This window comes from Castor canadensis, chromosome 7 (assembly GCF_047511655.1).
Source record: "Castor canadensis chromosome 7, mCasCan1.hap1v2, whole genome shotgun sequence".
NCBI lineage: Eukaryota > Metazoa > Chordata > Mammalia > Rodentia > Castoridae > Castor > Castor canadensis.
In genome coordinates this window covers 157,761,256-157,786,031 of record NC_133392.1, presented here as the reverse complement: position 1 = coordinate 157,786,031, position 24,776 = coordinate 157,761,256, and the positions used below count along the sequence as shown (strand labels likewise).

Sequence of the window (24,776 nt, the reverse complement as noted above, 5' to 3'; positions counted from 1 at the left end):
GCAGCTGTTTGGAAAATGCATTGTGTCTCTACTTGCAGGGAGACTCCCTGCTCATCCCACCCCCCAAGCTTTAGCATGAATTTAAGCAAGAGATGACAGTGACTGTGACAAAGCCAGTAATAATAAACCTGGGACACTGGCTTTGGGGGATGTTTTGGAGGTGAATCAGGGGAAGTGCTGATGATTTGGAGGAGGAGAAAGAAGACACAGTCAGTTGGTGCGTAGATCCTGGGCTTGAACAATTAGAGGAACAGTGGGCTGTTTCCCTGAGATGGAGAAGTTTGGGAGCTTGTGGAATGCAAAGCTCAGTTGTGGTCTGCTAATGGTGGATAATCTTGTTAGAGACGGAAAGATCACAGTTGGCTTTGAAAGGCCAAGAAGAAAGAGATCCGGAATGGAGGTGAAATTTAGACGTGTCCGGCTTTGCAGTCGCTCCATGAGGGTGTATGGCTAAGGAGAAGAGGCTGCGAGGCCATCTGGGGCTAGCCCTGTGATTGCAATGTCAGACAAAAGGACTGATGGGCCAGCAAGACAGAAGGAAGACCCGGAGGGAGGAGTGCCATGGAGGCTAAGAAAAGGGGATATTTCAAGGAAAGGGCTTGGTCAGCCATGTCCAATGCCAAGTAGGGAGGTAGGAAAACCATTTCAGCCGGGGAAACAACACGTAGGAAGAGTGGAAGGGAAGACAGAGCCCTGTGAATTTGAAGAGCTCGGAGAAGTGGCTGAAGAATCCAGATCAGATGGTGTCAAGCCTGTCTCTGAACTCAGAGCCACAGCCTGGGCCGGGACAGCAAAGGGCAGGAGCTACTTGAACTCTAACCTGGCTCAGACTCTCCTCTTGCTCGTTTCTTGTGTAGCAGGCAGGAAGGACCTGGGTCCTGTTTCTCCTGTCTTAAACCTGCTCAGTCTGCAGGACCAAGGAAGGTGGCCTCATATTCCTGGACTCATGGGATGTCCTGCAGATTCCCTGACAGACTTCCTCCCTTTGGAGGTGAGCCCCAAAGCAGGCACAAACTATGACTCATCCCCAAACAGTGTGTCAATGATGTTAGACCCAGGGGATACAGCACTGGGCCCCTGACCACTGAATTCTGCTGTTATAGCAGAATCCTGTGACTGGAACGACTGCCTGGTAGGCCCTGTTGTCCAGCCTTTGGATACTGGGCAGTGGTTCTCCAGAAAGCAGAGCTGTAGAAAAAGGCCTCTGGGCAAAGTGGGGACCCCAGAGAGGGCAGCAAGTCTGGGGTATGACCAGGCCAGGCTGGCATTTGGCCTTTCCTAAGATCCTGGATTCCTCCCAGAATCCATCTCCCTGGGAAAAAATGGCGATGCCAGGCTGTTTTTTTCAGTGGTGGGAAGAAATGGTCCAGAGGCAGTGACCAACAGAGCATCAGCAGCCAGGAGGCCAAGAGGCAGGGGTGGGATAGGAGCTCTAGAAGGAAGGAGGTCCCTGCAGGTCTGGAGCAAGGTGAGAGGAGGCTCATCCCATACAATCCAGCTCCCTGCAGGACTGAGAAGGCAGTACTCAGCCTCTGACTGGGGCCAGGAGCAAGGTCCACCCTTTTAAAAGTTCCTAAAAATACACACGTTCTGATCCCTTCTGCACAGCCCAGCAACTTTGTTCCCCACCTCTGCGACACCAGGACATTCCAAACAGTCTTTGATCGACTGAATACCAGCTTCTCCCACTGCAGTAGCCTGCCCACACTTTCTACCATCGTGAACTCAGAGTCCTTACTTTGAGGGGGAAAAGTGAAAGCACGTATATACAGTATATGTTCCATACTTAACCAATAACGGAGCCAATTTTAAAAATCAGCATAGAGCAAAAAGCACCAATACACCAAAAACCAACTTAGAATGCTAGTTCAATGCTTAGAACTTGAAGGAAGCTTGGTTGGCATATAGTCCCCTAGCTCGTCCTTATGGAAGGAATCTAGGCCCAGAACAGCAGCCACTGTCCCCAAACCATGGCTGACTCAGGGGAGAAGCTTCCTCCTTCCTCCTCCTTCCTCCTCCTTCCTCCTCCTTCCACATGCTCGCTGCTGTTCCAGCTGTTTCTCCTTCTTCACCCCATAGCAAAACTCATCTAAGCTCTGGAAGCCAGGACACAAAAAGGGGAATGAGAAAAGAGCTGGGTAGAAGCCCAGGGCCACATGGTAGGTTGCAGTTTTCCTGCCGAGGTCAAGGTTTACCTCTGGTGACCTGGTCACATGAACTGTGTACTTCCCCACATTCATGCGAATAAGAGAGGGAACAGTGACCTGGCTCCCACCCTGCACGCCAAGCCTCATGGGAAGATGGATTGTGGTTTGACATCAGCAGAGACGGAAGGCTTTGTGGAGGCCTCTGAGGGCTTTTTCTCCCACCAAAGCTGGGATGGAGCAGAGAACTCACAAGCCCCTCACCCAACAGTAATGTGGTGTTTTGAAGAGCTGGTGACATCTCTAATCAACTTAATGGCACCAGGCTGCATCAGTTGATCTTGAGGCTTACAGAAGAGCTGGCAGTCTTCTGATTGTCTCTTGCAGCAAAACCCACCTCCTGGCACAAAGCTGCCCACCCCAGGGTAACAGCAGCTGGCATTTGAAGACTTACCATCGTCCAGGTCCTGACCACAAATCATTTATGTACAGGGGACTCACTCAGATTTCTAGAACTTTTAAGGCTCCCATTATGCAGGGAGGACACTCAGACATGAGAGCTTGGAGGTAGTACAGGGAGCATGATACACAGTGCTCTTGTCCCACTGTCCATTCTTGGCCTCCACACCACGAGAGTCCTCTGCGTCTTTTCTGCTTGTCACAGTGCTGCTGTCTTGGAGCTGGCCTCAAGGATAGGAGCATGCTTTGTCCCTGCGCCCTCTCCCCCCACCACACTCCATAAAGAAAGCCTTTTTCTTGTTCTGCTTTCCCATCACACTTGGTAAATTCTTCCTTTAGCAGTTTTTCCTGTGCAGTCCATTACTCAGTAACTGTTAAGAGAAGGGTGTCTTCTTAGGAGCCAGGCACAGTGTCAAGTGCTGGGAATCAGAACAGGTGAAGAAGGACAGATGTTCCTGTGCTCGCCAAGCTCAGTTACCATCTAGTGGAGGAAGATACAGACCTGACCACAAGCCTCCACACATTTGGGGAGTTTATGGAGGTGGGGGTGGGGCTTTTCAGGGAGGTTTAGGAGGGATTTCTTAAGGAAATGACCCTTGATAAAATCTGAAGGAAGAGCAGAAGTTGACTCCATGAGGACAGACAGAAGGCAAGAACAGTCCAATCCGAGGGAACAGCTCTGTGGTAGGAGGCAGTCTCATGGACGCAGTGGAACACGTGGAGGTGGGAAGGAGGCAGCGGGTCCAGCTGGAAGAGCAGGGCCATCTGGGTAGGCCAAGGAGTGCTGGCTTTATCCCCAAGAAGAGGGAAGCCATTGAGGGTTTAAGAGGCAGTGACATGCCAGGTTTTCTTTTTGAGAGATGCATTTGGCTATTGTGTGAAGAACAGACTGAAGGAGGGCCAAAGTAGGTGAAGGTACACCAATTAATTGAGCAGGTGCAAGATGATGGTGGATGTGGTGATTCTGGAGAGAAGTGAACAGAATCAAGACATTGAGGAAGCGAAATAAATAGAACTTGTGGATGGATCACTTATGTTGGGGGTGGGGGAGCTCTGTATCATTTGCCTTGGAGAAGGACTGGTCTTGAGTTGGGCTGAGCTTAAGAAGCCTTTTGGACATCCGTGAGAAAAGTCAATGGCAAGTGGATACAGAGAAGAGTTTAGAGAAGCAAATGGATAGGTGAGAGAAGTCTGAAATGTCTACATGGAAGTGGCTTTGCATGAGATGAGTCAGTGAGTGAAATTGACAAGGGTGGGAATAGGGCTAAGTCCTAAGGCCAAGGACTTGTGTCTTATCACCAACATCTGCAGTAGGGAGGCCAGGAACATAGTAGGTTCTTGATAAATGCTTCTTCAAGGGATGGACAGATGGCTAGATAAATGGAAGGATAAACAAACAGACAGATGGATGGGTGGATAGATGAAGGGATGGCTACATGGATGGATGGATGGATGGAAGGATGGCCCAGTGGTGTCTTTGTGACCACTGTCCTCACTGGTGGCTGACTTTGGCTTGAGGTTGCAGTAGCTTGATATCTGCCCTGACACCAGAACCAGGTTAGGGAGTGTGTCCAGAACTAACCAGGAAACATCTCTCTGGTCTCCCTCTCACTAGACAAGTTTTAGGCAAGTAATCCAAGCAAGAATGTGGAAGGTTGACCTGTGCTTTATTTGATGCTGCCTTCAGAGCTTTCAAAAGGCTACCAGTAAGGACAGAGAATTCTCCCTTCAGCTTCTGCAGTTAGGAATGGAAGAGAAAGATATTCTCTTTACTGTGATTCAGATCTAGCTGCTCACCCTCTGGGCATCAGAGAAGGAAACTCCCCAGCCAAGTTCTTGGCAAGTCACTTCCATCCAGGGGTCCTGGAGGAAGGTTTCATTGACTCCACTGCCTGATCCAGCTCCACCTTAGCCTGGTTAATGAATGAATGGGTGAATGGGTATATAAAAGAGTCAGAGGCATGAAAACTTCTCTAGTCACACCCCTCTCAGTGGACTCTCATGGCACCAAAACACACTGTCATGACAGTAACGACTATCAGCCTGGCCCCATAGCCCATGCTTCCCACTCGTGATCCTCCTTGGGCACTGTGGCCTCAGGTAGTCATTCTTAGGCAGACACCTCATCTCCAATCAGGACTGTAAACCATTATGGTAAAAGGAAGCCTGTCCACCCACCTGTCATCCAGTGGTACCTGCTGAGCCTCAATGACTTGAGGGGCACTCTGCTGGAACTGAGGGTGTATGCATTGTATCAGTCCTGTTCCTGTAACAAATGCCCAAGCTTGGTGTTATTTAGCTCATAGTTCCGAGGGTTCAAGGGCATGGCACCAGCCTTGGCTCAGGTTCTGGTAAGGGTCTCCTGGTGGTTGACATGACATGCTCCATGTTGAAGAGGAAGAGATCATATCACTGGACAGAAAGCCATAGCTGGGGGGTATAGGGGAGGGAGCAGTCTTATTCCATTATGACAACCCTCTTATTACTACATTAATCCCATCCAAGAGCAGTGCCCCCGGTGACTTCTGACTCAGCTCTACCTCTTAACATTGCTAAGCTTCTAATACACGATCGCTTCCCAACCCTAAAACTCATCAGCTAGGCATGCCCCTCCCCCCCCGAGTTGCTCCCAGCCCAGGACAGAGGCAAACTGAACAATATAATTGCTGTGATGAGTGCTTCATAAGCACAGGTTTTAGGGGCCAGGGCAGGGGTGGGGTGGGTAGAGGAGCCCCTCTTGGAACACACTCGACAGGCTGATCCTGTATGGGACTATAATGTTTACTCATAGGAATGTTCTTCATAGGTAGAAAGAACAGGCAAGAGTTATTACCCAACTTTGAAGATTGAGGGAACACAGCTCACAAGACTGCCCTCACTTTTTTTTTAGCAGCACTGGGGTTTGAACTCAGAGTCTCACACTTGCTGGACAGGCATTCTACCACTTGAGCTACTCTGCCAGTCCCAGGACTGCCCTTATTTTTGACACCAAAGTTCTGGGGTCCCCAAGACCACCCTGTAGCTCAATAAAAAGAATTGCATTAGAGTAGCTTTGTCAACTAAAAATCCACCTCAGATTCATTCAACTAAGTTTGAACCAATACAGGGAACTCTCTGAAAGTTGCTAGTCTCACGGTTACACTTTCTTACCTCAGAAGATTACAGGTTCAAATCAGCCAAGAGAAGAACGCATGGGGTCCAGAGTCCAGTAGGGCACCAAACATGGAGTGTCCGTTGTCCTCTGCCTGTGGAGTCGTGAACAGAATTACTTGCCTGGTGTTGATGTGTGACGATGCTCAGGGAGTATTGCCAACCAGGGAAGCTCACCTGTTCCTTAGTGTTAATAGTTTCTATTGTGGCTCTGTCACTCAGGCTCCAGACCCTTCACAGTTAGCTGATACCACCTGCGTGACCCTAAATCTTACTGTTGGTCTTTCTGGCATGGCCAGCCCTCTCATTAAAAATATTCAGTGTAGCCAACTCCTACCCTAAAATCTCATTGTTAAACTCTTCTGTGACACAGGACCCCCATGCAAGCAGATGTTCTGGTCATGTATGACATTCTGAGGGCTTAAAGATCACCACCCAGAAGGTGAGCATGCAGGCCAGACCTATTTAGGGCACAGAAAGGACCTTCCCCTCTTCTACCACCACCTGCCTCCCTACGCCTCACCCTAGAGACCAGATGCTGCTTGGTGTGTTCATGAGGGAAGAAGGGGTGTTGCTTGTCCAAATGCTTTTTGCCCTACAAAGGCTTTGTCTAGCATCCAATGGTTCTTTGAAGAGCGTTTGACTATGAGGCATGGTTTGGATGAATACTTTATCTTCTGCAGAAAATGTTGTGTGCAGCTCAAGCTTTCCTGAGTGGAGATGTGAGATTAACTGAATTACAGATCAGTCCACCTACATGTGAAATTAAATGAGAAATTCCAGGAGTCTTGACAGCTAAGGTTATTATTGCAATATATTATTTCAATCACTTCTTTAAATTACTGCTCCACGCCATGCCGATGCTCTGGAAATGAACCTGCATCCCATCTCCATCCTGCAGACAGCATCCCTGGCCAGAACCATGTTCTTTTCTCCCTACTGTTCTCCCAAAGGCTCCGTCACTGCAGCAGGCCTGTCAGCAGCCTCTCCCTTCTGTCCTCCATGAGCTGGGGAACTGGGACCCTCCTCTGTGGCCGACCTCCTTCATCAGTGCTTCTCTTCCATCCCCCAACGCTGATGAGAATGGATCTGACCTTCTAAATGGTGACCAGTTGGTGTCAACAGGGAGCAAAACATCTCGTTCAATAATTCACCTTTAGGGAAGACATAGATGCAGCATTCAGCCATCTTTTAAGATGGCAACAGTTCGGCGTGATTCTTTTTTTTTTTTGGCGGTTCTGGGGTTTGAATTTGGCTCATGCTTGCTAGACAGGTGCTCTACCACTTGAGCCACTCCACCAGCCCTTTTGCTTTTAGTTTATTTTTCAGACAGGGTCTCCTGCTCACATTGTCTGGGCCAGCCTTTGACCTTGATGCTCCTACCTCTGCCTCCTGAATATCTGAGGCCACAGGTGTGCACCACCATGCCCAGTCCCCGGCATTTTCATTTTTCATTCTCAGTATGAAAGTAAGTGGGTGCTTACTCACTTGATATTTGCTGAAAGGTTCTGGTATTATTCCAAATTTCTTGAATGTGAGTTAAAACCAAGAGGATCATTGGTTGGGGCTGCGTTTCTTTTTTCCACTCTGGAGTCAGAGCAATCCAGGGGATTGGGTCTCCATCCCCTGACTGGAGTAGCTGTGTCCTCTAGATTATAGGTCAGTCCCCCTAGGGGTGAAGTTAAGTGAGAAAGGAAAAGGGATGGTTCTTCTCTGGCCTGGGGACAGCAGAGCCAAGCAAGGAATTGACTACAGCCCAGGAAGCCGTGGCCCATGTCGGGTGTGGCCTCAGAGAGATGGGCCACTGTGGAAAAGAGACCAGGATGTCAGAGAAAGAGCAGCAGGGGGGCGGGGGCACCCCTGTGTGTAACACTTCTGTGCTTTTTCCGGCCACCTTTTTTATGCTTTTCTCAGTAATAGCGTTTAGCACCTAAAGTGTCTGCAGTGTTCCTGAACCCAATCTGTCAGCTCTGCTTCTTCCCCAGGCGCCTGCTGAGATGGCTGGCATTTAAAATGCACTTGTGCATAATTGAGCCTTCCTTTTCCATTGCTCTTTTTCCTGCGGCAACAGCGTAACTGCTCCCCTCGCGACCTCGGCACTTGTTATTCTGAGGCGGTAGCTTGTTTCCTCACCCGTAAGGGACCCGTCCAGTTCTTGTCTTCACAGATATCTGACAGCAGCAGTGAGGACAGCAATTTCAAAGTGGTTTTCACATTAAGCGTCAAGTCTTCTGACTCTGCTGTCGCCTACACACTTGCTTCTCTCTAACCAGGTCCCACTTAGAAAGAAAAATGGTGTCTACTTCATAAGAAAGCACACCGTGTAAATCTCTGCATTTCTGAGCCTGCCTTTCTGATGAAAAAGCCTGCTCTCAGTCGTGAGTGCACAGCTCTGAGCCGGGGTTTCCTGCCTTGTGGAAAGGCCACTGCAGCTTGGGGTGGGAGTGGGGGCTGCGATGCTCTCACACTTCCAACCTGGGGCCTTCTGAACAACACTTTAAAAGGACTAAGGGAGAGGGCCAGCAAGACCCACAAGCTCTGCCAGAAGGGCCTGTGAGCCCTTAGCCAGGTAAAGGGTTGCATGGAATGTGGGATTTGTGCTGAGCTTGTCATAAATGGGTTGGTGCCCACTGGACCCATGCATTAAATTATAGTGTGTGCAAGACTTCTGAGTCTAGGGCCACTCACCCCAGCTTCTCCTGAAGGACTACAGAGTAGGATTTGTTGGTTGCCTCTCTTCTGTGTGGGATTACCTACCATGCCCAAAGCAGTCTTAGACTTCTCTTTCAGCTCCTCCCACAGCTGCCCAGCCATGCTCAGGAAAGACAAGCGCATCTTAACAGCACAGGAACTAAACCATGGCAGGAAAGGATGTGCTGCATCCCCAAGCCTATCATGGAGAGCAGTAGAACCGGAAGTGACGGTGACATCCTGGTTCTATCCCCTGAGCCCTCACTGAGTGCCTACCTGTCCACTGGGCTTCCCACTGATGTTCGTTTTCATTTCATGCTGAACCGTATCTCTAGAAGTTTCCATCCCCATTCTCCTGACGAGGTCCCTTATCCCAGAGGGGTCAGGTGACTTGTTCTGTGTCACAGGGATGCCAAGCCAAGGCTGTCTGATGCTCAAGCCCATGGGGTACTTTACCCCCACCATTCCTACTTCCTGGTTTTATTTTGAATGACCCTTCCTTTGGCATTCCATTGCCTTTGGAGAGCCAGATGTCTCTGTACTCCCCCCATTTTAATACACAGCCACAAATCTTACCATCCAATATGTGTAAAATACTGGGGACTGGGATTATCAGGGATGGATGAACCTGTATAAGCCACTAAGGAGAACAAGTTGAATGTGGTTTCACCCAACGTCTTTGGAATTCTCTTTTTGTATTTTGTTCACAAAGAGAAGTCTGCATGTGATCAGGCTGTTGGCCAATGCCTCCCTTCTCCCCTCCAGATCAGAGCTGGCGGCCTTCCCAGGCTGATACCCACCCTGGTAGCAAGTGCCTTTCCTCCCCATTATCCTCTTCATCACTGATGGTGCCCATTGTCTAGTGCAGCCTAACAAGCCGCCCTAAAGCCGATGGGCTCAAAACAAGAATGCCCTCATTTCTCTGGTGCTGTGGGTTGGCCAGGCTCACTGATGCACCTGCCATCCTGGCCCAGTCACTTGGAACCCAGAGCTCCTGCGGCCAAAGTCCAGAGGACCTGCTCTGTCAAGTCAGGCTGGACGTGAACCATGACCACCTCTCCACAGCCCTAGACATGTCCCTTCAGTGGTAACAGTGGATTTGGATCAGACTGAACTGTTAAAAAATTATGCTGAGGCTCCAGTCCAACCTCATTTTACAGGGGAAGAAACTGATGCACAGGAAGGGAAAGGAGCCTGCTACACAGGTAGTGTTGGAACTGGACCTGGCCCAAGCCAGGACGCTCTCCCACACCCTGTCTGCCTTGCACTGGACAGCCCAGTGGCCCTGCCCTAGGACAGTGGCAGTGCAGGTGGTGCTTTGTGAGGGTCTTTGCAGAGTTTGCCTTTGTCCCCAAATCAGTCAGCCATTTTGATCTTGAAGGAGATCCCTAAGTTCAGGACACTGTTCTCCAGGACCCCTGGTTGTCAAGGATGTGATAGAGCAGGCAGGAACTTGACAGCTTCTCCCTGGTTTGTCACAACCCTCCAGAGGCAGCGTTAGAATTGGCCCTGTTCTGACCTTCTGCTCCAGGGGTGGCCATCCTGTGACTCCCGGCCTCCTTTTTGCCAGTTTTGGTTACTCACTGAGTTGTCCCAGGGCAGAGCCCCATCCATCCACACTCTCCCCCCATCAGACTCCACAGAGGGCTGGATGTGAGGACCCAGTGAGCAGAGACAGACCCACTCACCGTGGATCAGCCCAGAGGTCTCCGGACTCGGGCTCTCCTGATCCTGTCAGCTCCTGAATTTTTTCCTAGAGTGAAGCCCACTCTTTTTCTGCTTCTGTTTTTTTATAGTTTATTCTGTTTCTTTTTCTCATTTCTCTCTCTCTCTCTTCCCCGCCCCCCACTCTCTCGTGTGTCTGTTTCGCAGCATTATTGAGATATACTTAACATTCCATACAATTTACCTATTTAAAGTGGATAATTCAGAGGTTTTTAGTATATTCACAGGGTTATGAGTTGTCACTACAAACTAATTTTAGAACATTTTCACACGTACACCTCCAAATAAATCACTGTACCCAGTAACAGTCGCTCTGAACCCTCCCCAGCTGCTCTTCCCCCAACCCCACCCTGGGCAGCCATTAATCTTCTTTCTATCTTGCCTGTTCTGGGCATTCCTGTAAATGGAATTTTGTAACGTGTGGTCTCATAGCTGGCTTCTGGGTTTATGTGTATTGTAGCATGTATCAGCAGTTCATCCCCTTTTAATGCCAAATTTCCATATGTACAGACATATGTTTTCATTTCTCTTGGTTACATACCTAGGAGTGGAACTGCTGGGTCATATCAAACTCCATGCTTTACCCTTGGAGGGACTGCCAGACTATTCTAAAGGGGTAGTACCATTTTACATCCCACTAGCAGCACTTGAGGGTCCTACTTTCTCCACATTCTTGCCAACTCTTGTTATTGTCCATAACCAAGTCTCACTGTGGTTTTCATTCTCATTTCCTCAGTGACTGATTTACCCAATGGTGAGCATTTTTTTCATATCTTTATTGATCATTTAAATACCTTCTTTGGAAACATGTCTATTAAGATCCTTTGTTCATTTAAAAATGGAGTTATTTGCTTTTTGTTTTTGAACTGTAGGAAATCGTTTTATATTACAGATGCAAATCTTTTCTCAGATATGTGGTTTGTAATATTTTCCTTTGTGAATTGTCTTTTCACTTCTTGGAGGTGTCCTTTGAAGCACAAACGTTTTAAATTTTGATAAAGTCCAGTGTCATTATTGTTTCTTTGGTAGGTTCTACTTTTGACATATTTACAACCAGTGGCATTCGAGGTCATAAAGATTTACTGTTATCTTTTTCTAAGACTTTTGTAGTTGTAACTCCTATATTTAGATCTTTACTCCACCATGAGTTAATTTTTCTATATGGTGTGAGGTAGGAGTACATGGTCACTCTTTTGCATGGGGATATCTAGTTTTCCCAGCCTTATTTGTTGAAAAGACTGTTCTCCCTCCATTGTATTGCCTTGTCCCCTCTTACCTGTGTGTGTGTGTTTTTTTTAAATGTTAACTTCTTAGTGCCTTAAAGATATGTCGGATACTCATCTTGCATTTACTTTTAAATTGTCATTTTGTTTGAGCAGAATCCTGTTTGTTTTTTCTTTTATTGGGAGATGATATATGCAGAAATGAAGAAATTTGATTTCTTATCAAACAGGCAAGGTTAGTTTATGCTTCAGTAATAAATAATTCAATAAAGCGATGTGTCAGTCATGCTACCAGCCCAATGCCTGTTGGTAGGGAGGGCTCTGCCCTCACTCAGTGAACGAGGCTGGTAGAGGTCACCTCTTTACATGAACAAGCTTTCACAATTTACAGGACTGGGGAAAAGAATGTGGTGGGCAGTCATTGGCTTTTCAAGTGTCTGTCTGTAGTGCTGGATGTCATTTTTACTCACATTTCATTGACAAAAGAAAACCACACGGTCATATCTAACTTTAGAGGGTTCGGGCCAGTGCAAAATATCTCCAAAGGTGACAACCAGAAATACTAATTACCATTCACTTCCCTGGAGTGTTGCAAATTAAATCAGCTGATTTCTGTTATGCATCTCAAACTTTAAATAATCATTGTAAGAAAACTCCTTTATAGAAATTTCCGTATTGTTCTCTTAAACAAATGATCTGTCAATGGTGGGAAGAGCTTTTAGGTGTTTGGAGTGGGTTGGGATGAGTGCAGGTTCAGAACTTGAAATCCATATCTGCTGCTCACCAGCTGTGTAGTTTGGGATGAGCGATCTGACTTCTTAAAGCCTGTCTTCCTCTCTCTGATATCCTACTTGCAGGAGAATTAGCAGAGTGGATGAGAGTGCCCAGCACCACAACAGGAAGGAACTGTAGTTCCTTCCCTTTTTCCTCCTCTGCAACAGGATCCACCCTCTTGATTCATCATGACACTGACAGTGGAGGTTAGCACTGAGAGAACACTGTATCTTCTTTAAGAGACCAAAAACATGCACTTAGTCTCATTCTTGCCAGGTTGACTCATGATTGAATAGTTTTCTTTTTCTTTGTTTGAAAAAAAAATGACCCAAGTACACTCAAAGCCCCATAAAAACCCAGTGTAATAATTTGTTTGAATCACATGCATGTCTTCCCTTTCATTTCCTAACTTAGAAGAGAGGAAAACAAATGTCCCCAAGGAGCAGCTACCTTTGGGCATTCAGTTCTAGCTTGTGTCAGAGCTCTGAGCTGGCTTTAGAAGCATCCAGCTTGCCCCACCGTGGCTCCACCTGACTTTCTGCACAGTGCTTTAGGGGTACCATAAGGACTCAGAATGGCAGGAAGTGCCTTCCAGGAGAATGAACTCAGCAGAGAAACAGTGAGAGGACATTTCCACTGCAGAGACGTTACTACAGGCTGCTGACCCCATCCTTAGACATCCCTAGACAGGAGGACTCAGCTTCCTGTGCTGCAGCAGCCACGAATGCATCTGTCTCACATGCCAGGTGGCCATGGGGCAGCTGGGAAAAGGGAAGGGGTTCTGGGTTCCCTGAGGTTCTCCTCAGGTGGGATACCCAGGGCTGACCTCCGCTCCTGGCTTAAAACAAAACAAGACAATGGTGCCTGAACCTACCCTACATCCACATCATTGGGCATCTACCCAGTCATAGGAATCTCTCTCTCTGTCTCTCTCTGGTGGGAAAGTTCTTTTTTTTTCTTGGCACTTTAGCGCATAAAAGCAAGTATGACCCCATTGGTCTCGTTTGTTTGCAGTGCATTCAGAGCAATCCAACAACTATGAGCTGAGTGCAGAGTGTGCCCAGCTGCGTTGTGCGCGTGCCAGGATAAGTAAGATTTTGTTCATGTTCTCAAAAAGGTTAGGACTGTCTTGTGCTTCGCTATTAGCAACTAACTTTTATTTGAGCCACTTATAGATGACTGATGCAAGTATGGGAAACTGCACAGATAAATATGCCACTGATTTTTCACAAAGCAGTGCTCAGGTCACCAGAAACCCAGAAGCTACCTGCTTCCCAGCCTCTAGTCACTACTTGCCACTCCAGTGCACTCCAACTTAGCAAAGATAGCAACAAGAGCTAGCTTTTATTGAAGGTTCATAATGTGCCAAGCACTGGAATAAGCACTTTGCAAGTATTGGCTCATTTAATTCTCACAAGGCACAGAGAGTGGAACACACAAATAGCAAGGATCTGAGTTTGAACCTGGGCTGTTTGTCTCCAAAGTCGATGTGTCCTTGACTCTCACCCTTTCTCTGCCTCCCCTAGAAGCAAATAAAACCTCCTTATGGTTGGCTGCAACTACAGTACCAGTAACCATGCCCCATTCCATTCTGCCCAGTGGAAGGCCACGGAAAGGCCACTGAGGGTGGCAAGGTTTGAGCCAGGACTTAATGAATGGCTAAGAGTTCCCCTAGAACGTAAAAGGGAAGAGGTGCATGTAAGTTGCAGGAGTCCTGTGTAGTAACCAGGGGTAGTGGCAGATTCCCAGTAGTAGGAATCTGAAGGACTGGAGTGTGTGTTCAGTGTTCTGCCAGAGCAGGCTTTGCAGCAGGACTTGCTCATGTTCTCAATCGGTGGGCAGCTCCCAAGTGAGACCATACACCACCCACTCGCTTCCCTGCCTCAGCGCTAGGGCGCAGGATGCCCTTCACTTGGCCTCTAACCAATGATTCATTATTGGTTGTAGCAGGGCTGTGCAAATTTTGTGGATGTTTTTGTGAGTGCGTTTGAGTAGGGTCAAGAGATCCCACCCTCACCTTTGAGACTAGTTTTAAGCAAAATGGCAGAAAGGAAGCATAGTCTCTCTCTCTCTCTCTCTCTCTCTCTCACACACACACACACACACACACACACACAACTGGTAATATGAAAGTGGTGGTAAAAGATGGCCTCATCAGAAGTAGGTCAGGCCCTTTCTTTGTGCAAGATCTTGGGGGTGGGGGAGGTAACTGAACGACGGATCCCCCTGGGTTGCATGGGCGGACTGCGTGGCGACATGAGCCCTGACAGAGAGTTGTGACTTGGGCTTGTTGGTAGGAGGCAAGTGGGCAAAGGCAGCGCTACAACTTTTGAATACCTAGGGTAGATCCTGGAGGAGTGGGCGGAGGCTCTCCTACTCCAGCTAAGGAGGTCGAGCTCTGCGCCACCGACATGGGGTGTCTTGGACGCTCCTGAATCCCCTGCAGCGCCTCGGGTTACTGTCACTACCCAGCTGTCCTCGGCCCCACCCTGGCCGACGCCCCAGGCCGAGCCCCGTGTCGGCAGCGCTACTGCTCCGGCTCCTCCAGCCGTGGGCCCCCGCGCCCCCCTCCTTCCAGCGCAGCCCTCCGCGCTCCCCGCTCGCTGCGCAGCGCCGGCTCCTCCCGCGGCTGCATTGCAGACGACGCCACCGCCGCCGCAGGGCGCGCCGGGGCTGCGCAGGGAACCCGAGTCCGGGTACGCGGGGCCCCTGGGCGCGGGCTCTTATGTGGACCCGACGGCGCCGCGGGGCTGGGGGCGGGCCGGATACGCGCGGCAGCAGCGGGACCCCGGGGCCGTCGGCCCGGGGCAGCGGGCGTGGCCGTCGGCTCGGAGCCGTACCTGCCCTCGAGTGGACCGTGGCCGCCCACCTAGCGGGCCTCCCTTTATCTAGGTGGCAGGGCGAGTGAGCTAGGCGCAAGGACAGGGCGGCGGCGGCGTCCCGGGCCGTGGCCCACCCAGTGTCTCCCACCGGGGCCGCGCTCCGCCCGCGCCCTCCGGGCCGGGCCCAACGCCGTCCAGTGCGGCGCCGCGCGGCTCCGGCGCAGTTCCGGCGCAGTCCCCGCGCCAAGCGGCTCCGCGCCCCACACCTGCCTCTGCCCGGCTCCGGGTGACGTCACGCCCTCCGATTGGCCCGTGCGGCCAGGGAGGCGGGGCCAAGTCCGGTGAGCTCACCGCCGCGCCCCGCCATTGGCCTGGGTAGCGCACTTGGGCTGTGGCGGGGAGACAGCGGTACCCTGAGCTCCGCGAGTCGTTCCAGCTGCGGCGTGTGGAGTTCAGCGGCTCCCGGCCGGGCCGCTTGGGGCGGAGGAGCAGGAGACAGGCAGCTGGGCGCGAGCCCGACCGAGCGGTAGCCGCGCTCTCCGCGTCGGAGTGAGTGTGCGTGTGGCAGAGGGGCGAGGCGGCCAGGCGAGGGCGGCGGCCAGCGGCGCGCGCGTGCGGGTCGGGGGCGTGGGGGAGGCAGCACGCGTGCCCGCGGGGCGGTGGCGCGCGTGTTTATGCGGGAGAGAGAGGGAAGAACATCTGAGGAGCGGGGCGCGGGCACGCGTGATTCTGGCGCGCGTGGGGAGCCAGGTGGGGCGGGTGTGTTTACGGAGCGCGTTGGGAGGCGGCTGCGTGAGAGGAGCGGCAGGGAGGGCGCGCGCATTTGTGGCGCGCGTGCAGCATTGTGTGTTTAGCTGCGGGGACCCGGTGTTGGGGGCGTGTTTCTGGATGGTGCGGATAGGGGGGAATGTGAGGAGCAAGGGGGTGCGCGGGAGGGAGTGCGTTTGCGTGAGCAAGTGCTTTTGAGGACTGCGTATGAAACACGCGTGTTCTCGGATCGAGTGGGGCGTGTGCGTGGGAGCCTGCGCCGTCTTTCTGGGGAGGGGGGCGCCGGTGGGTCTGAGGATACGTGTTCACTAGCTGGTGTGCGGAGGCCGTGTGTTTGGGTTAGTGTGCGAGGAGCGGGTGTGAGACACGCGGGGTCCTTGGACGCGTGGGAGACGGAGTGTGTTTAGGTTCACGCGGGAGCGCGCGTTGGGGCGTTTCTGGAGGGGCGCGAGGGAGCGCGCGTGTTTATGTGTGGACGCGAAGTGGGGGGTGTGCGTGACCCCGGTGTGCTCGGGACGGGGTGCTGGGTGCGCCCCACTGGCGCGCGCCGAGCTGAGCCGCCAGCGCCTCTGCGGGCCCGGGCGCCTGGGGACTGGCTTTGCGAGCAGTCCAGTGGAGCTAAGGGAGGCTGCTTTGTTTTCCGTGCGCAGAATGCAGTTGGGAAAGTTGAGAGGAAAGGTTTGCAAGTACTTTCTGAAAGCCTCGTTTACCTGCAGTCCATCCAAGGGCAGGAAAGGGGTGCATTCGTCCTCGCTGCCACCAGCGACACGCAAATGGAATAGAATAGATGCTCAAGGTGGCCACCCTGCACTTCGGGACCCCTGTGATTTGCACAACCTAAGAGGTGGCTTTAACGGTGTTATCTCTGTGGATTGCCGCGGGTATCAAAACCAGTTCTCTCTACAAATCAGGCATCAGAACACATTTCTGATCCCATAAGATACTTGCACAGTTATCTTCTTAATCAATCACTTGACCAGGGAATAACAGTTTTAAAAGTCAATTTCCTATTTTGTTCACTGTTCCTTGATAGGACTTCTGTTGGCTAACCTGAAGTGTCTAGTCAGGAAAGCAGACCCAGTAAATATAAGAAGGTCTCTCAGATAATCAGTATCTCCTGCATTTGTTTGGTTGAATGAGTTTTATTTCTTCTACCGGTGAAGCCAAACTGTCACGTTTTAAAATCATACTACTAACAAGTTTTGGTAAAATGCCTGGTTGTACATGCAGTCTCTTACTGCCTAAAATAATTGTTCCAGTTTCCCTCCACAATCTGTGTCATAAACAGAAACTGTTGTCCAGGGGCCTGACAAAGAGAAATACATTAGGTGGTACACAGTCCTTTTCCTGATGGGTGTTTGTAGGTAAATAGTTACTGTTCGAAGACCAGAATCAGTTGATAACAAATAAAGTTATGTTTCTTTTTTTCTTTGTGTTAGATTTGTGTAGTAATGATGTTTAATGTTCTAGGAAATAGGTTTATTTACAGGATATACATTTCTCAAGGAAATTTAGCTTAGTAGTGAAAACAAGCAGAGAACAGCTGTGAATTCCTAAGGAACCTTGAATTCCTAAGGTCGTTGTGATAATTAACTGGAAATACAGTATTTAATACAGGAGTTAGTGATAGTCTTCTGTTCAGGACTGCAATAGGTCCTCCTGTCTATAATAGCTGTCACTGCTGCAGTATATTCAGGTTGGGCCTTTCTAGAATACCTGGATAACAGCTAGAACTGAGGCTTCTTTACTTCACATAAGAAAGATAGTAAAGCTGAAGAATTGACTGACATTGAAAGCATTCAGAGGAAAAAAGTATGATGCTCTTAACAGTTAAAGAGCTAAAGTGCTCAGCTCAAGAGCACTTGTCTTTCCAGCCTGGCAGGCAATGTAAATTTGGGGCATCTAGTTTCCTTTGGGAACCATTATAGTTTTTCTGATGCATTGATCATTGCTCTTGTGAACTTCAGAAATTACTCAACTGTCCTTTTAGATGGTGTCTTAAAAGTGCTTGAGGAAAAGTTGTTACTACATCTACATAAAACACAATTCTAGGTGTCACTCAAAGTTCAGTAAAGAAATGTTGTGTTAAACTTGCAGTGTCTTTAGCAGGTGCAGTTGTTTTCTGGAAGTCCTTGATCCTTCTTCCAGCCTGTGCATGTCCCCTCCCCTTTCTCCATGGCTGTGTGCTTGCTCTGTCTTTGCACATTTAAAGGGTCTTGCTTTCTCTGATTTAAAGTGGTTTAATGTTTGTATTCCATTGATCTTTTCAAAAGAAGGAGTCTCTCTGAGTGGTGCCAAGTCTTCATTATTAAGTATCAGTGGAGCATCCTGTCACAGCATATAAGCCTAATATTTGGGACTTATTTCAGTCAGGGAAGCCTTTGCCAAAAAGCTTCTGACATCCATACGTGATGTGGTTTATTTGTGTACATCTCACCTTTTCCGAACAAGTGACTTAAGGGAGCTTACTGAGTTAGGGATTTCACAGTGAAGCAAGATAAAAGCAGATGAAATAAAGGAGGATTGGGCCAAGGGAAAGTGAAGGTCCAGGAAAGGGAAGTGGGGACGCTAACAAAGTTCATACACAACACTTAACTTTATAGAATCTGCACACTTTCTAAGGGGTAGGCCATGCATTCTAAGCTCTCTGGCAACTGTAGAGCAAGCAGTGTGTGCTAATTTTGTCTTTCTTACCCCTTCCATGGAACATGTTTTCAAGGAGGTCTGACAGCCATCAGCTAATATTAAGTGGTTATAGGAGAATTCCAGGTGAGATGTATTGAATTGCAGTAAAGAGCACATGATTATGTCAGCCACATGTAACATTTAGGAAGTGCTTATGACTGCTAGGTGACCCAAATGGGTATTAACACCTCACATCATAATGACAGAGTCCTGGGTGAAATGCCCTGAAGTCAAATGACCATCTTTTCTTTGCTGTTCTCATATGTGCCTGCATGTGGGTTAATACACAGCAGGCACCAGGAGATGCCTTTGCCACCAGGAAAGTTACTCCCTACCATCCAAGCAGCGTGGCAGGTGACACTTTAAAACTGGGGAAGGATGCCTCATAATAGTGGCTTTTAAAAAAGGTGGCGACTGGCATGGGGGGGCAGGATTACCATTTCTGGTGCTTCATTTCAGTGAAGTTTCTTTTATGTACTAACTGAAATTTTCATTTTGAAAATATCATGATACCTGTCACTTGCTCAATTTTATGTTGTCAGTGTGGAAAACAGAGCACAGCATTAGACACAAGGTGTGGAGAGATCAGTCACCACCTGTTTAAGCCCTGAGCAATTGTTAAATTATAATCAATAATTAAACATTAATTTGAAGAAGGTAAAATGAAGGAGGAGTTTAACTAGGGCAAATGTCTATAGGAGTTAAACTGCTGATGATAAATTATATTTTTGTAAGATGGAGAGTGATGGTCAATAAATTTCCCCATCATTTTAAACTAATATTTATCTAATATTTATCAACTTCTAGGATTAACTTCTAGTCTCCCCATTTTTTCCACCTGTCTTCTACTTGACTTTCACCACCCTCCCTCTCATCGCTTTTCACTAGCCTCCCCCTCCTATTAAGCACAAACCCTTGTCCTGCACTCCATCTGTGCCTCCTTATTCTGTGAGATGAACTCAAGTCTCACCTCATTAACGAAGCTTTTTCCCTCACCTGCTGGGTTAGATTGTGGCTCTCGTGGAGAGGGGGGAGTAGCAGCTATGCTGCATCAGCCCCTGGCTTCTGGCATCATGAAATCTGGGAGCTGGAGCTTGGAGCATAACTGTTAGTGATAACCAAGGTTAGACACCATAATGCTACTTGTTCGTTGGCAGAGTGAGGAGCATGGAGTAGGAATATGTTTCTTCGAGTCTGACACAGATCGGATCCCACTTTGTGCATTCAGCTTATTGGTTTTTGGTAATTTAGGCACAAACTTCATATGAGCTCCTATTCAGGCCAGTCCAAGATTCCTGGCAGCGTTGACTGTTCACTAAGTGACCTTGGACATTATACCAGTGTAAAATAGCTTAGGTCAGACCCCTGGATCATCTTCCCAGATTTCTGAGGATCGGCCGGAAGCTTGCTGCCAAGGAACCTGCATAGGTAACAGCTGTTTGCTCTCATGTACCACAGTAGGATGGGTACTGCATTTGTGTTTCAGCTCTACCACTAACTAAACTAATGAGAAACTTAGGGACGTTGCCTTCAAGTTCTGGATCTCAGTCCCTTACTTGTCTTCCAACTCTATTAGTGTTCATGAAATCAGTTTTGCAGGTTAACGTCATCAATTTTCAGGTAAGTATTGATTTGGGAGGCTTTTGTTTCAGGGGTGTGTGTGCGTGTGTACTGGGTTCTGTTTATTTCTGTAGGTCACAGTCAAAAAATGTTGAAAGCCCCTGGCCTGGTCAATTCCTAAATTCTCTTTGAGTTCTGTAGTGGCTCTCTTGTGGAATGTGTCTTTCTTGTGATACTGTTTCTGGCAGTAACCTAAGGCCTGAAAGAGCTGATATTGCTTATGTGTATATAACTCAGTAACAGATGGTCTCCAGCTAGGCTGGAGCTTGGTATACCTTTTCTGCCTTTCTGATTTTTTGGGGTAATCAACACTGAATCAGGTTTCAAATTAGCAGGCTATCATAGCTTGTTTCTACCATAATTTATCTGATATTTTCTAGATCAATTCTAACAATATTAGTATAATATTACTAATATATTTAGTGATGTTGAATATTTAGCAAAAGTCTCCACATTGCAGGTAATAGATTTACTTTACACCTCTCTTTGAGCTGCAAATGACGAAACTCCAACTCGGCTTATATAGAAAGGAACTTACTGACTCGTATGAAGTCCAGATTTGGAGTTTTCTTAAGGTACAGCTGGTTCTAGGTGCTTAGGTGATATCATTTGGAATCTCTCTCTCCCTCTCTTGGCTGTCCTGTCCTTTATATTGGTTTCATTGTCAGGTAAGTATTCCTGAAGTGTCCCACTCAAAGCTCCAGGCTTAGCTTCTGCCTGATAGTTCCAGGAAATGTTCTGTCCTTATTGGCCTAGCCGGAGTCACGGGTCCACCCACTCGACCAGGGGAGGTACTAATATTAGCAAGGCCTGGCTCACACACTTACTCTAGAGTCAAGGATCGGGGTCAGCACCACTGAAACCGAGTGTAAGGCAAGAAAAAGAGGCGCTCACTGTGGTTTGATCTGCTATAACAAAGTACTATTGACTGACAGCTTGTAAATGACATTGGTTCTCACAGTTCTGGAGTCCAAGATCAGGGTGGCAGCACAGTCAGGTTCTCCTGGGTGGCATACTGTCAGCTTTTTTATTTCCTCACCTGGCAGAAAGAGAAGACTATTCTCTGGGGTCTCTTCTGTAAGTGGCTCATGAGAGCCACTGTCATGACTTAATTACCTCCAGAGGCCCCACCTCCTAATACGGTCAGCTTCCTGTTAGGATTTCAACGTGTGAATTTGGAGAGGGGACTCGTTCAGTCGATGGCATTCCCCAAAAGAAAAGCAAGGTGCCGTGATCGGAGAAGAGAGAAGAGAGACTGGGCAGGCACAGCATGAAGGCCCTAGAACTTCCTGATCTTCACACTTGTTTTACTCCTAAGGAATGCATCATTCACTCTGAAACCACAGAGGCTCATAGTGAGGCTTTATTCCATGCTTTTACTCTCGCTCTGCTTTAAATGAGGAAACACCCGAACCCATCACCTTTCAGTGAATCCTTAAATGGCTGCTGACTAACAATTCCTAGGACCATTTTCAGAAAATATGATTCAGTTCCTTAATATTACACACTGTGGTTTGGACAGACCAAAAAGACTTTATTTAAATATCCTTTTGTCTTTTCTAGTGGAAGAAACCATTCATTTCACTCAGGCCAGAATCAGTGCTCCTAGCTTTTGTGTGTGTGAAATATGTTTTATTTAATAATGTAAAAAAAAAATAGGAAGTTCTTAGCCTATAACTGACGATTCTGAAGCTTATAAGTCAATTGAGTATTTCCCAGATAAACAGTGCAATAACTATAAGGTTCCTGGGAACAAAAGTCTTTTGAACCCATACTAGACACTCTGCATTGCAGGAGAAAAATAACCGCCATAATGTGTGTGCATGCTTACAGTCATAAATTCTCTGTAAACTATTGAACTATGCAGTCTGCAGAGTACGCCAGTGTCGCTCTTTGTGGTTCTCTGGGGGGACCCACATTGTAAACAGTGCTCACAGTCACTTGATTATTATGATTTTTGGTGAATAGTTTAAAAAATTGGCAACTGCTCTCTTTCCACCAAGGATTGTAGGAGGGAATTACCTATGCAGGACACTGCCTCTTTGCCAAACTCCAGATGAACTTACTGCCAAACACAGAGGCAAACAGCAGGTCATTTCCTTCAATAAAGAGACCTCATAAGTTAATGCCACTGACCTGCAGAAAAGAAAGCAGCTGGAATTTACTTAATGATAAGCAACTTCAACTAAGCAGAGAAAGATTTTCCTTCAAAAAATTCAAAACAGTGGGAGGGGAGACGGATAAGGAATGGTGGAGGAGGGCGAATATGCTGGAAATAGTATGTCACGTATGACAGTGGAGCAATGGGGGGTAAAGGAGAGGGATGGAGGGGTGAGTCTAAGATACATAGCAAGCATGTTTGGAATTGTCACAGTGTACCCCTAGTACAACAATACTATGCTAATAAAAAATTTTTTCAAAAAGAAATTCAAAACATTTAGCTCATCCACATTTAGACTTAAAAATAAGAATTCTAAAGTACTACTTAACAGAGTAAACAGTAACAGGCTATTCCTTGAATAGTCCAAGTTACTCTTGACTTAAACCTATGAGACCTCGGTTGAATTGCTTGTGTAAAATAATACTTTGGTGTTCTTTAACACTTACTAAACAATAACAGTCATTTGAAACCCAGTGTTGCCTTTATGGTAAGGATGCTGAAATCTTTACAATACTGTACCCTTTTTCTAGGACCAATGGGAGAAATTTCTTTCCAAAGTCATGCATCCAGAGCAAGTGACATATTTGTGATCTGGAAACTTTGGCCTCCCTTTGTGCTTGGTTTGCTAAGCTCAGCCTAGTTTAGGTAGGACTCACTTTAAACCATTTTGGAGCATTTAGTATGTGTTTTCCATAAGAATTTTTACCTGGGCTTCCATCTTTCCTGCATCTTGATTTTACCTGACCTAATCTATCATTAGTCATGTGTATTTTTATCAGCTGCCTCAAACAGACATCCTGGATCCAGGATTGTTTCTGGTTAAGCAAGGACAGGGAGGAAAATAAAGAGGTTGAGGCAATAGGGGAAGAAAATTGGGGAAAGCGAGAAGGTGCGGAGAGAGGAGAAGGAGCGTGGTAGGGTTTCAAAGTGGCCCTTTCCAGAACAGTCCCCACAGCTATGTGAGGCTGTTATGATCCTTGTGTTTCATTATTTACTGGTCCCTAAACCTTTGGAGTGGGGTGACTCAGGACACCCACGTGGGGACTGTTGCAAGGACAACAGGACAGAATAGTCCCCGTGCCTGTGTGAAGCTAGGGTGCATCCCACTTTGAGAAATCACTGTTAAATTTTTGGCTTTTCTACCTAATCTAAGGATTGGGCCTCAAGCGGTACCGATTGGAAATTTGCAAAAATTGGAAGATTCCTCTGGTCTAGGGGTCAAGTGCTGATGGGACATGTAGCACTAAGGGAGTGGGTCCTTGCAGATGGATTATCCTTGACGAGTTCTGATGTGGCACATGGAGTCAGGAGCCAGAGCAGTCCTCAGAGATTGGGAGACTACCAAAATGAGCTTGAGGGCTGAAAGCCATGTACAGCTCTGGTGGTTCCCTTGCAGAAACATTTTATGAAATGTTTAGTTACTTCAAAGTTACTACTTATTTTAAAGTAGTGAAGTTAGTAATTATTTTAAAGTATAAATTTATGAGTAAAATATTTATAGTAGTATGTTAAGTTTTTAAAAATGTTTGTTCTCTATCAGAAAGGCCTATAGTGAGTTATAAAATAGGATTTTAAAACCATTTTATCTGTTTGGAGTTATTCTATCTATATGTCTAGTATTTTAAACAACATAGCTGTTTTAAGATACATGCACTTCACTCTATTAATTTAGGAGCGACATTTCACCTGTATTTATTCTGGAGTTCTTTTTTAATCCTTAAAAAAATTTTTTTTGGCAGTACTGGGGTTTTTAACTCAGTTTTGTGCTTCTGGAGTTTTATAAAAGTTTATAGCATTATGGAAAAATATATTGTTAATGAGCTTTCAAGTTGTGAAATACAAATATCTATGCAGAAACCCCTATTTTTAAAACTGCTTATTTTTTGGACTTGAACTCTCACAAGTTAGCAAGTGTATGTCACTGCAGGCGGTGGCCTCAGAGTGAGCCCAGAGAGAAGTGCCTTGCCAACCACAGACCGCTAAGCTGTGTGGAGAGTGAGTATGAAACAACCAGAGAGGGCTATCCCAACCAGCATCCCCCACACAAGACTTCTCAGTCAAATAAAACCATCAGGGACTCAGGACAAGTAACACACGTATGAATCGAACGTGAGCTGGAAGCAGCTCCTTTTCCTGAGGTACCATGTAATGCAGCTTTTTTTTTTTTTTTAACTGGGTTTTCACCCTCTGTCCTCCTTCCTTTCCACCCTAATCTTACAGAGCACTACTTCTAAGTTGAAAACAACCAAGTAAAAGAGTTACTAGTACTGGTCTCAATTAGATGTGTTGTTTGTTTCAAATGCCTGCTCCTTGATATTCTTTGGGAGGTTTAGATAAAAGGTGGCTGGGTGAGAAAGGAAGAAACTGCTTTTAATAACTTGGCTGAAGAAAAGAGCATCATAGAAATGACTAATAGAAACAAATGCTTTGTCCTATATAATACTTATTACCTAGCAGCAAAACTTGTGGTGTGAGTCTCTTCTGGCCCTCATTTTCCTTAGCTCTTCACACGGGGTTTTAAGTGGCTTTGGTAATGCCAGCACTACTGAACAGC

At 47.4% G+C, this 24,776-nt stretch overlaps 1 protein-coding gene across 20 annotated transcripts in view; it reads left to right on the top strand.

The window, feature by feature from the left end:
* The window catches only part of Camta1 (calmodulin binding transcription activator 1), an 826,483-nt gene that overhangs the window by 759,353 nt on the left and 42,354 nt on the right, over nt 1–24,776 (top strand). The window contains exon 1 of one of the 20 annotated variants that reach the window (XM_074081469.1): nt 14,830–14,862. The exons of 16 other annotated variants lie outside the window; for them this stretch is intronic. Coding sequence is in view for 1 of the 4 variants with exons in the window: in XM_074081465.1 (XP_073937566.1) it covers nt 15,663–15,738 (76 nt within the window). In the remaining 3 variants the exon portion in view is untranslated. Of the gene's footprint in view, nt 1–14,829; nt 14,863–15,357; nt 15,544–15,661; nt 15,739–24,776 lie in introns of those variants that run through there. 3 more of the 20 variants (XM_074081466.1, XM_074081468.1, XM_074081465.1) reach the window with 3 other exon arrangements.